This window comes from Aptenodytes forsteri, unplaced genomic scaffold, assembly GCF_000699145.1.
Source record: "Aptenodytes forsteri isolate BGI_AS27 unplaced genomic scaffold, ASM69914v1 Scaffold114, whole genome shotgun sequence".
Lineage (NCBI taxonomy): Eukaryota > Metazoa > Chordata > Aves > Sphenisciformes > Spheniscidae > Aptenodytes > Aptenodytes forsteri.
This window is the reverse complement of record NW_008795364.1, coordinates 4,287,287-4,300,595: the sequence shown is the minus strand read 5'-3', so window position 1 is coordinate 4,300,595 and position 13,309 is coordinate 4,287,287. Positions and strand designations below refer to the sequence as shown.

Below are 13,309 nucleotides of genomic sequence, written 5' to 3'. Positions count from 1 at the left end.
CAGGTTTAATTATTTGCCCTATCTGAAATTTATGACACATTTTACAAAAGTAGAATGTGTAAATTGAGACACTGTTAAGACAGTCAGTTTCTATAATGTACAGCTTAGCTAAAGTTAGGGTTGCAATATTAAGGGAAACTGCAATATGTCTTCCTCCTTAATTTTAATGCTTTAAAAGGTAAGAAGAAATTCATTGCAGTTTTTTTTCCCTAAAAACACACCCTAGTTCAAACAAGATTAACTTTAAGAACCATGCTTTGTATGATGTTACAGTAGAGGTTCTCAGTATTCCTTCTGATTGTATAAACTTGTGAAAATTCACATCTTGCATTCTGATTATCTACAAGTGCTATGCCTGTAAGAAAGAATGGGGGATATTGTGTATTTCAGCTGCACTGAAACAATGTAAACCAAAGCCTATTAGTTTAACTCCAAGAAAATCCTCCTTGGGTTAAATCCTGAGGCGCTAGCTTAATTTTGTATTCAGTTCCCCTTTGGGCGAGTAGCCCTGCCAGCCCGTAGATGAAGTGAAGCCATCAGGAAATACAAATATGTAAATGTTTTTTATTTCTCAGATTCTGTCTCTGGGAAAGTTTTCCTGAAAAAAAGAAAAGAAAGTGAATTAAAAAATCAGTGAGACCTTCACAAGTAGACCCTTTGAAAATGTACCTACATTAGGTGAACAGGCCTGACCTCTTACATAATTAAAGCATAAAAGAACACAGGAGAAGTATGTGAAAGATAGGTTTTTAAGATATTATGATGGTCAGAAGCTTGTACTGTTCTGTGTTGTACTGCTTTGATATACAGCTGTGAACCTTCTTTAACTGAAATTTCAGGTTGTGGGTCCGTGTAGCAGATGTCAAATAATCTGCATTGATCAGCAGTCTGGGGAACGAAACAAAGAATTTCTGCAGTCTCTGTCTGCTGCCAGAGGTAGAAAGGTCAGTACAGTACTCCAAAATAGCTGTATGTAAGGTGTGAAAGAAGTGGTGAAACACTGGCACAGGTTGCCCAGAGAGGTGGTGGATGCCCCATCCCTGGAAACATTCCAGGTCAGGTTGGACGGGGCTCTGAGCAACCTGATCTAGTTGAAGATGTCCCTGCCCACGGCAGGGGGGTTGGACTAGATGACCTTTAGAGGTCCCTTCCAACCCAAGCTATTCTATGATTCTGTGATTCTGTGGTTCCATGTAGTGATTTCATTGCATGCATAGTGAAATATCTGCTGAGAGAATATTCACGATTAAGTTGTTATGCTAATTGTTACCATTTGTTTTTTCAGTAAAAAGAGGATGCACTTACAACCCAGATATGACATGATTTATTTCCATAAAATGCTCAACAGGTTTTTTATTCAGAAATTGACTATTAATATGCATTATTTTTTACTGTGCTGTATGTGCTGTACTGTGCTGTAAAGCAGTATGTACTGTATTATTTTTTACTGTGCTGTATGTGCTGTAAAGCAGTAAGTACTGCTTTACAATGTGTTTATTTTGGTCTTGAAAAACATGAGCTGATGCGCTGATGTCATTCAAGAAGAGAAATCTGCAGAAAAATAAGTGAAGTGTTTGAAACGATACAGTTAGCTCATAAGACTAAACTTTATTCTTACTGTGAGAAACTACTTAGCAGGAAAAACAGAGCAGATGTGAATACAGTCAAAGCGGAGAGTAATTGATTAAGAAAGTGACTGGAGAATAAGAGTGAAATACCGGCGTTCGTTTGGAGTCCTTCTGCTTCCTAAGCTTGCATTGCTTCTTGGAATTGAGAGTGCTCAGATGATGGCTAGACAGTTTGGCATTCCAAAAGCTTCACAGATCTCCCCATGAGTATTTATTTAGCTGAAAATCCTTACTCTAAATTCATTGCTTCCTGTTCGTTAAATTTCTGTTGTAAAAGTTCGTTAGCCAGTCAGGGCTCAGAAGCCGTGGCAATGCCAGCCAAACACCAGAGACTGGGGCAGCACAGAGGCAGAGCAATAACAAATAGGTTGCAAATTATTCACCCAAAGAATGCACAAACAAGTTACAAATAACGCATTCTTTGTTTGGAAAAAAAAATCATAAATTGATTCATCTCAGTGACTCATTAAGCAAACAAAGGGCTACATTTTCAATGAATGTTATCCTTGGTGAATAGCTCCGCCGGCTCCGTCCCGGAGCCAGCCGCCTGGTGCAGAGTGAGACGGGAGAGGCAAGCAGGCAGGGGCCGGCTGTCTAGGCAGAGCTTCCTGCTGACCTGAGATGACTTAGGGTTGCACAGCAGGCTCCGGCATCCAGATTGCCACAGCACATGTGCCTTTGTGAGATGAGCTCCTGGCCGTGGTGGGTAGCCTGAGGACAAGAGCCCTCTCCAGGTAATGGTGAGCCACAGCTGGAGTATCTGGGACACTTTAGAGCACATTCTGGCACTCTGGGCAGGGATGCTGCCCAGCTGCCACATGGGGCGCGATATGCAGAGGACTTTCTCTACCCATGTGGGTTTTACTGGGTTATGATTTGAATCTTCTGTAGAGGGAAAGCACTCTGTATTCAGCGACCTTCTCAAATGGCAACAAAACCTTACCCGGGACACAGATTCGCAGGAGAGGCAAAGCATCTTCTGCATGTTTCCCACAGCAAAGATGAGCTGCTCTTTCATTCTGATTAACTCAGCAATGTAAAGATTTTCTTGATACAAGCACTCCTGGCTAGAACCAAGTAACTCGTTCAAACAGAACTAAGGCAAAGAGAGCAATCCAGCCTCTTGAGAACAACCTGGCACCAGATAAAAGACACATGGCAAGGCGAGGCGCTGCAGAGCACAGTGCTGCTATTCACAGCGGGGGAGTGTTCTGCTTCCCTCAGCTGTGCAACGATATTCATGATGCAAAGAACCGGGCCTTCAGCTTTTTTTGTTTTTCCCAGCCTTCAGTGCTGCTGGCAGATGGGATCTTGTGAGCATGCCCTGCTCTGCATAAGGCCGAGTCCTCTGGGTTAGCTTGACAGCTGAGATAGTTTGAACTGGTAATTTTGCCTGAAGTGGTCTGAGAAGACCTCAGAGCCCCTCCCTCCTGCAAGTCATCTGTGGGGTGATGATCACCAGCCGGCTATCAGTAAGTACCACCCGAGGACTACAGCATCTTCAGTGTGCTAAGCAGACCTAGCAGAGGACATTGATCCAAACTTTTCACAGTGGGGAGAGAGGAAGAACATTGAGTCCATGTGACTGTGTTAAATTGCAGAGCTAATCCTTTGGTGACTCATGTCTCTAGCATGCGCTTTTCTGTTAAGGAGTCATCTAATAGACTTTATTTTCTTTTTTTAACAGATACAGATTCAGTGAAGGAATTTAGCAGTGTTTGTTCCCAGCTGTCAATAACACGATTTGAACTACAAAAAACAAATGCAGCAAAATAAGACTTAAGCTAATTTCCCAGTAGAAGGGGAACCAATATTTTTGGAAGGCTGTTGTAGATTTCCAAAACATTAAAGATACTGCACGTATGAATGGATGACAAATCCTGAATGCTTAACAAGAGAGCCAGATGTCAATATTTACCATTTTGTTTTGGTTTTCTAAGAACACCAACCTGGAAAAATATATTGAACTTTATCAAACTGGTAGCCCAAATGACAGCACTGCCAATGAACTTTAATAATGAGCTAAGTAAAGTAAGGTTTGTAAGAGGTGGTTCAATATTTATTGCTGAAATCATATTTTTCTCCATCCGTCTGAGACTCTGAGAACCTGGTGCTCCAAGTTGAAAGATTGAGGCTTTGCATAGATGGATTGCAGCTGAAAGTCAGAACCAGCTACTGTAATTAGCCACACAAGCAATTTGCATGTTTCCTGATAAATGTAAAGCAGGGTGCTGAAGCCTAGCCAGCTACTTTTTACAAAACCTTTTATCACATTGTTTGAAATAAAACACAAACACCTCTACAAAGCGAACTTGAGCTCTGCTGCCATCAGTTCTGAAGAAACACTCATTAAGGATTCCTTCTGTAATTTTTGACTGAAAAGCAAAAATGAGCTCTCCTTCTGTGACAGAGCTCTCTCTGTTACTGCAGGAGACTACAAAAGACTAGATAACTACATTAAGCAAATAGCATAAAAATAGCCACACGCTGTTTCACGTGCGTCATCACCTGATGCAAAACACACATAGACAGAAAGGACAGAACATTGAATTCTTGCCCATCTTCTGTGTTTTGCAGATGCAGTTTAATGCTAACAATAGCGGAAGCCCTGTGGGTAGATTTGCAGCAGTGCAAGCTGGGACTTGCTGTCAAGGTAGCAAAGGGAATTGCATTAGCAGTCTGCCCCAGCATAAATGTATGGATAGCGGTACATCAAGGGAAATCCATTATGTTTGCCCATGCCCTCATACACTAAAAGGCTTTTGCTTTTTCCTGCGGGCTGTTGATCCTCCTTTATGTATCTCGTTGTCCCTTGGGAGAGCTTCTTTCCCTGCAGAATTAGACGCCGTGCCTCTGGATTGCTTACTGAAACGTTAGCGAGGATAGCAAATGACTTCTCTTATCTGATGCATCATTATCATCATTTTCATAGTAATGCAGGGCTTTACACTATGCAATGCTTTTCATCCAAAGATCTGGAAATTTGCAAACAGTGATTGATGTAATTAATAGACCTCTGAAATAATATGGTTCTCTTTTCTCATTGGTGGCTGAACTGGAAAATGCATTTATTTAAGGCAGAGCAAAGGAAAATCAGTTCTTATGAAAACATTCTGCCGTCCAGATATTTTCAACAGAACAAGATGGGGTTTTCTGACACCAAGTTAAAAGTTTCCCTTTTTTCCAATATGAAAAATCAGCATGTTGAAAGTGAGTACTTCCACTCTCCTATTTTGTAAGGCTTTACTAATAAGTTTTGGTGAATCCAGAGCTAGTAAAACATCCTTACGTTAAGAAAAAAATTACTCGGCTTTAATAATTGCATCTCCCAAGCCTTTGCACGGGAGGGAGGTTATGTTGTTGTATGAATAAAATGAGCAGACGTGAACAAGTAAATTTATCTATTGGGACAAGGCAGCTGAGAGCTACATCCAGGGGCAAAATCCAGAACTCATCCATCCAAAGCTAAGTTTTAGCTTGTAGTATCACTTATGTGCTTGTTACACATTCTAGCAGGGCATTTTCCCTACCAAGTGCTAGTCTGAATTAACTGAATGTTTACAAGCTGTAGCTTGAAGGCATCTCATCTCAGCCTTTGTCAGATGTAGCACCTCAGGTTTCTGTCTTACAAAAGGAGATGCTGCACCCTGGATATTTCTCTGTCAGTGAATATCTAAGCAGTGCATATTACTGTTGATCCAGTAAATGTACTTGAAACAACATGCAAGAATGACAGCATTTTATAGCTCCTCCTTTAAGTGAGTGTGATGACTATCATATGATTCACTGTTGGCAAGAATAAGTACATTTTATCTCTTTCTCCCAGCAGTGAAGCGTTGTGCTTTTTACTAATCAAGAAGCTTTACATATTTTGTCCCTGTGAAGTTCAAGAGTGATGGGAAGAGCCCCTACTGCCTTCCGAAGACCAAGCAGACAAAACCACAGAACTCACAGTCCAGCACTCCCTGCCCGGTTCTTGGTGTGTTCTAGGGAGGTTATATGCAGTATAAAAGGCCCTTGAAGTCAGGCAAAGGTAGCAACAGCAGAGAGAGATTATGCGGTTCATTGTAATAACTCTGCAGGCTGTAATCTCTGCGTCTGAAAGCCTCATTTTTCAACAGTGAAATGTGAGAAGGGCCAATTTCTACATTCTGTCTTTCTCCTGAAACGGAGCTGAAATGGCAGGATGCACAGCTTTTGTGGTTGCTTGGGGGGTGGGGGGTGTGCTATTATCAGTATTTGCTGAGTCAATATTTGTAATTATTGAAAAAACAAGGAAATTTACTTAAAAGATATTAAATCCACCTCTGGTAATCACAAGCTAAATTTTGGTCTTAAAAACATTCACAAGAGAAAGACGTCAGCAATTCCAAGCAGGTATTAGTACTAAAACATGTATACCGTCAGTATACCATCACCTTGAAAATTCCTTAGGCGTCACCCAGGCTCAGCACTGAAAAAAATACTATGAGACTTTAGATGCCCAATCAGAGTAGGGAAATACTAAGGACCAGTATTAAAATAGTATTTGAGAACTCCTGAAGATAAGATGTATTCACACATACCTTTTCTTAAATAATTCTGAATGATTTAAAGTGCTTTAACAAAAAAAATCTTGCTAAATGATTCACAACAATAGAAAACTTGGTAAATTAAATTCTCCACAGTGAACAATCTGCCCAGATTTATTTTAGTCTCGTTTTAAGATAAATCAAGATGTCAATACAGTAAATATAAATAAAAACTTCTCATGTATCAAATAAGTTCATTTACATGGATGAGTTATAAAATTCCTTCCTGTGTGAAATGTGACGTGGACTAATATTCGTTTTACAATATTTGTTTTATGATTGCCTGATTTTTTAAAACAACAAAATTATGGCAACTGTCATTTTTGCACTAGGGTAGAGGAAGTAAATCCAGGTTATCAACCACAAGGCTGAAAAACACATCATTTATGCCAATAGAGAAACCACAGCTTGTCAACAAATAAGAGAAAAGCGAGAACGGAAAAATAATACTATGCACTTCAATATTTTAAATGAAACCGTTACTAACTTACCATTTTAGCATCACGGTTGATCCAACACAGTCACTGTGCTAGAGGGTTGGGATCCTGCTGTGCTGCAGTCATTCCTCAGCATTAAATACTGGAACACTGACCATAAGGATCTACCCTGTGTCCACCAGTGTTGACACCATTATGGTCACAGGTATCCAAAAAGTGTCATTAACAGGATAGGCCTGATCAGGTCCAACTCATACCCCATATATGTGAAATGCCAGTGAGATGAAGGAATAGCAGAAGTAGCCAAAAAACTCTGCTTGGGAGCTGTTTTTCTTTTTAATGTTTAGGATTGCAAATGAAACAGAAAGACCCAAATTCAGAGTCTGAGGCCATGTTTGGGTAGATCTCTGCTTTACAGCATCTCTCTTGCCTGGGAGTCGGTCTCAGCCTTACCTCTCGCTAATTCTTCAAAGACTAAAAGCTGTTTCGTGTTACCTCATTACTGTATCTTTATTTAATTATACGGTGCAAGAACAGGAGAAAACACACTGCCTTCATATTTAGCCTGTCAAATATGCTCCCTTAAATTCAGCTAACACTATTTTTTAAATTTATTGCAGTTCCTTTTACCTAGTATATTTTTCTAAACCTGCTGTAGATGTATTTCCCTCAATTTCAGGATCATCGGTCTGAACAATGGCAGTAAATGTAATCACGAAATGAAGAAGGAGAATAGAGTTTTGGTTTTAAAATTTATTTTTTCAGAAGTACCAAATGAATTTCATTTGCTTATTTATTTACTTTACACTTTAGAGTGACTGGTACGTTTTGGCTGTAGCCTACCAAAACAAAATACTTTTTATTGAAATCTTTAAAAAAAGACAAGAAAATTAGCATTGGGTTTCCAAGGTCCTCACTTCGAAGAGCAAAGACATTCTGAAGTCTACAAATCAATTATCAATTTAACGTGGTCTTCAGCATTCCTTTATTTCTTACTTGACATATTTCTTTAATTAACTGTTATCTAATCGTTTGGAAAATATTATCATGAGATTGCAAGTCTGTTTCTTGGGCACTTCTAAATTCTCCACTGTTGGAAAACAAAACCGCAAAAACACACCAGTCTCTTACTGTGACATTTCCAGATCACACCCGGCTGTTCACAGCTACAACTTGTAACGTTCAACGTGCCGGAGATTAAGACCACACAGAAGAGTGCAGACCCTCAGAGCAGGTTTTCAGTGCCTGCGAGGGCTGTATGGTCAGTGGTTATTCTGTTCCTCTGTTCTGTATCATTCAGTATCACAAGGACACGTATCTAAGTATTTCTAATATTTACATGGGATGGCTTCACAGGCAATGACAGATAACAAGTGGTAGTCCTAATAAAACAAATTTTCTGAATATTTTCTGTAAAATATACTAAAATATTCATTTAAAAAATGACGGGAAATTCGCAAAGGCTAGACAGAACAAAGTTCTGTTAACAAAGCGAATAATTCATGGTAGAAGATGCAAGACTTTTCCTCACTGTTTGAACGTACCTGCATTCTCGTGCTGCCTAGCCTTTATTTGTGATAATGCATTAACTGTATTTGTCAAGAAGCCAGAACAGTCATTAAATGACAAGACTGTGAGGGAGTGTGAATTACATGTATGATACTATGGAACTCATGATGAAATACTACATTATTTATCCACTTACTTAAGGTATTCTTCTTGAATAGCAGGGGGTTAGCTTTTGTATTCCAGTCTATTATAGTTAATTAGTTTAAAATGTTCTTAATTACATGGAGATAGTACATACCTCCTTATTCTTAAAGCAATATTGTTTTTCTAAACATATCTGGGTTGTGAGATGCTCTATAGATCTGATTACTTTAGCATGAGTTGCGTCTCAATAAATATTTTGCTTTTTTCAGACAAACTTTGGCATATACCTGATGAACCAGACCTCACGCTCATCCTTTCCAGATATTTTATCGGTTGGGTCTCAAGTACTTCCAGTGCTGAAGGAGAATACAGAAATTCAGCCCCCGACATCCAGTGAAGAAAAATACTCAGGATAGATTCTCTGGTGGAGATGAGATTTATATGCAACTCCAGGGAAAAGTCGGTAGTCAGTTATTCAAAAAAAAGAAAAAGCTTCCACTCATTTGCTTCTGATTTAAGTCTTTTAATTTTCTGTTTGCTGTAAATGTTATCAGATGGCAGAACCCTTGATAATTACAGCTCACCTACATGTTTTTGCTTGTGATTAGGTTACAGCAGCCATAACTCTATTTTGCTCAATTGCTTCAGGATGCAACAGGTTTGATCAAGTTTTACTGGTGGACGACTCCCAAAACAAGCCCAGCATCGTTGTCAGAAACCCACAGCTCAGTGAAGGAAAGTAAACACAACAATACACTACTTCCTTATGTTGCTTTGTTAAAACCACAATTGAGAGAGAGGATGCAGAACGTATTTTAGAAACGATGTGGGTGGGAAGGGAACAGTGGGAGAGTGGCATGAGAGGAGCAGTCCATTCAGCTTTTCAAAAATGAAACTGAAGGTGATGTGTAGACAGTCTGAAAGCACCGGAGAAGAGGCAGCTGCTATTAGGAAATCTCTCTCTCCCTCTTCGGAAGCGGTGTGTGAGGATGCCAAAAAGGCACAAAGCTCGGTGAAGATTCAGTATGCCGTTTGCAGAACACGTTCCCTGTGAAGCAATTTCATCCATTTGTTCTCGACTTCTTTCTCTCGTTCCCATTTGCTACATTTCCATCTGATTTATTTTATGTGATGACTTCCTACACACTTGTTTCCTTACGTATTTGTGGATGTTGACGCATTTTTTCTAATTAGAGATTTTTCAACTAATACAGTCATGTTTTCTATACAAAATTTGTTTATCCTCAGCGGTCTCTAACGGCCACTTAAGGGAACTCTTGAAAGTTTGGATGCTTCTCCATCCCGAACAGGTCAAAGTATTCTTTTTTCTTACTCTTTGTGCATTTCATAATGTCCTTCTTAGAAGGCTTTTGAGTTCTTTACTCTCCTAAATATGACTCATGCGTTCTGATTTCTGAGAGCAAATGTCTGAAACCTAGGACTTAGTCTGAAATATCAATTATTGTGAAAATTTAAAAAATAAAGCAAGCCACACAGCAAAAAAACCACATGGAAAGTCAATGTAATGCAAGACTGAACACATCGAGGCCAGGTGGTTTATGACCCCCAACATGTGTCCAGCCAGCCACAGGACGATTTCATGCTTCCAGGAAGTCCTTCTGGAAGAGGAAATTCTCCTACATTGGCTGCTCTATTGCCATTTGGGCAATTTTGACCCTGCTAAAAGCACCGTCAGAACTCTCATCCAGCATGATTTAGGTCTTCCTTGATGCAATTTTGGCTCAAACTGTGTGAAAGTGCTTCTGGCTGAAGCAATCCTTGAGTTGTTTGAGTATATCCCTGGAGGGGAGCAGGTGGCTTTGTGAAAGAATTGGTCAAACAGTCGTTCTGAGAGGGGAGAGACTACTGCAGAGCAGCATACAATGGGAAAAGGGAAGCGCATTGCGCAGTGTGTGAATCAGAATTCAAAGATGGTCTTTTTTCTTTCTCTTCTTTCTCTTCTTTTTTTTTTTTTTTTTTTTTTTTCTTTGTTCTTTTGAAGAACTGGTTTTACTCACTTCAGCTGGAACAGACTCTTAGTAGTCTCTCAGCAGAGCTTTGTAATGGAAATAAGAAGAGACATTATCTGTTTCTTACAACCTGCCATAAAATACGTGGAAAGAGAGAGGTGTTTCATATGTATGTAAACCGAGGATCAGTTTTGAGAGTTGTACCTTCCACTTCAGAGCCCAAGCGCTGCTCCTTGATGTCTGCTTTGAAAAGCAGGGGGTTTATCTGTCTAATAGTCAATTATGTGATGTTGTAATGAGCAGGATTTTTGGAACCTTGAAAAGCAGTTTCCTGGTATCTAAATCTCTTAACTGTTTCACTCTTTGCCTTTCTGTTATGCGGAACATTGTTTTGTTGGATAGAAAGCCAGCACAGCTCTGGCAAATTTAATATGAAGAGACCTGCTGTATGCTGACCTTCAGGTAATCTCTGGTGCTTTGCTCTGTCCTCTTCACCTCACCAGTATGTCATTTGTTTAAAATGGCACAGAAGTTAGAAAAGGAAATTGAAAGCAAACCTCAGCAAGCTCTGTTTCACTTGTTATTGGGCTTACTACAAAATAAGTCACTTTTGTACGCAGTGGCTTGACAAATACTGTTTGTGAATAGCCTTAATGCAATGTATGATAACTAAGGATGAGAGGATTTGAACTTTAAAGATCTCAAGCTTGGTCATTTTGACCTATTATTTACAGGCAATTACACTTTCTGCTGCGGCTTAGTAATATTAGATCAAGAATAATTTTGTCATTTTACAGGGGGAAAAAAAGATCTTCTCTGATGTATGAACATACTCATTAGTATATTCTGTGCATTTCCCAGAAGGAACATCCTTGTGCTTCGGTGATAGGAAATGTCACAACGTTTCAGATTGATGGAAGAGACATAAGGAATCTTTCATCTCAACCAAGGATAGTATTTCCCTTCTAGTAAAAGTGGAGTGTTCCCGCCAGTATTGATATGTCTTCACATCAATGAAGACAAATTCTCAGTGCCAATACTCTGTGGAAAATCTTGAAGTAGGAAGAATCACTTTTAAATGACATGTGCTGTGAGTTTGTAGAAAGAACATCCCTTCCATAATGTGAAAAAAATTCAAAGAAAGAAGAAACTTAGCATAATGCAAACCCAGGTACTGCAGGAACGAAAAGGGCATAAACACTTTGAAACACTGTATATATTACATAGAAAGATCATATGTTCTATAAGGGGTGACTTCTCAATCTTCAGAGAATATAGAAAAAAGACCATTTCATATGACTGCAGGCTCTTTCATCTAAGTACTCGCATTGCTGCAAAATTAAATCTTTGGACTAATTGCAGATATATGTTTACCTTATATGGATAAGAAATATACTATATATTTGAAAACTAAGTCTATATTTCCTTACAATGAATTTTTCAGACACATTCCATTTTCTGTGGGACTTACTCCTTCTCAAATCTCTAGGCAAAAATGGTGATATTACAAGCTCTAATAACAGCCAGGAGGCTGAAATCGCAGAACAGGAATCAGCATTTTTAGGAGAAGCCTCTGAACTCTGTGTTCTCTGATATGACTAGGCTATTTCAGATACAGTTTATGATTTATATACTTTCAATGTCATCCTTCAAAATATGGTCAAAATTTTAGGTCAGCCTTCTGTCAACATTATACACAAATCAAAAGGAAGGACTGCATAAAAAACGTGATTGTTCATAAATTGTAGAGATTATGCTATGCGTTTCTTCTTCAGTCTGGTTTTTAACTTTCTTGGAAATGAAACCAATAAAATACATATTGCGCTTGACGTGTCTACTGGTGGTGGTTGCATTCTTGACCTTTGAGCTCATGAGATGCTAAATTCTGCTTGGAGGCATTGCTGGGCTCAGGACTGAAGGGATGGCTCATCGCTGCTGGTTTCGCAGGTGAGGTGTTCCTCCAGCTATTGCGCTGACGGCCTCCGTCTGTCTAGTCAGCATGCCGATCAGTTGCACACTCAGCTCAGGCCCTGCACAAAATGCACTAATAATCACCGGTTTCTTTTAAAATATGTCCAGAGGCAGTCCTGTTGGAGCCATCTCTGTTATCCAGAGGTTGGAGCTCTCACCAAGGGTGTTGGAGGAGAGAAGGTTCATTTCCCTCTCCTTTGCCTGGAGGGATCCAACACCGTCTTTCTCCGCTGCCTAACCCATCAGTCGGTAGGCGAGACTGGGGACTTAACAGGACTGGGTGTGTGTGGGAATCACAGGGAAGGCTTGTCCCTCCCTTCTCATGAGGTTTACGTGGAAATGATCTGTGATTCACTGGGCCAGAGAGAGAAGGACATGGGCACGGTGAGGCAAGATCCACAGGTGACTCCGAGCTACTCGTTCATGCTCTTTTGGATTCACTGAGGGTGGGAGGGGAAGAAGAGCATGACTCTCTAACCCAACAGGTAAGTCACTCCTATGGAGGTGAAAGATGTGGGTACGTCCCTGTCCTCTGATTATACAGCTGTCATGAGGCAGCTACTTGGACAAAACGTAGACGCGGCCCCCGGAGAAGGGAGGAGAAGGCAGAGCGCTCCTTCTCTCTGGGCATGTGAGACAGTGGGTTACAGAGGCTTGTCTCCTTCCTCCGGCCACCAGCATTTAAGTACAAGGTGGAACTTCGGCAAGAATAGAGGAGAACACCCCAAGCATATTTTGGAATAGGCCATTAGGGGAAAAATGGGTTTGAGTCCTCAAAAGCAGAAATGGAAATGAACCCACATTTCTGACTTCTTGCTAGGTGCACCAGCTGCAAGGCCAGAGTGAAAAGGAAAAAATGTGGGAGGGAAAGAAAAGTGGCATCTCCTACAGTCAAAGTTTAAAAGGAAGTAGTGATACACATGCCTTCACCACCCAGTTTGTAATTTTTTGGGGAAAAAAAGGACATAGGTATCCTCAGGCCCATAAATCGGATTCAGAGAACTCAGAGTAAGTCATCGACAGAGAGGTGCCTCTGAAGCAAGGTGCCATTTAAGAGGCCTCTCTTCCCTCCCCTTCGT

The 13,309-nt window shown here is 40.2% G+C and overlaps 1 protein-coding gene across 1 annotated transcript in view; it reads left to right on the top strand.

The window, feature by feature from the left end:
* Nucleotides 1-12,084, top strand: part of MOCOS (molybdenum cofactor sulfurase) — a 211,572-nt gene extending 199,488 nt beyond the window's left edge. Inside the window, exons 14-15 of the mRNA XM_009280211.1 lie at nt 840-944; nt 8,559-12,084. Coding sequence (XP_009278486.1) covers nt 840-944; nt 8,559-8,705 — 252 coding nt within the window. The 3' untranslated portion in view covers nt 8,706-12,084. The remainder of the gene's footprint in view (nt 1-839; nt 945-8,558) is intronic.
* The last annotated feature ends 1,225 nt before the right edge of the window (nt 12,085-13,309 follow it).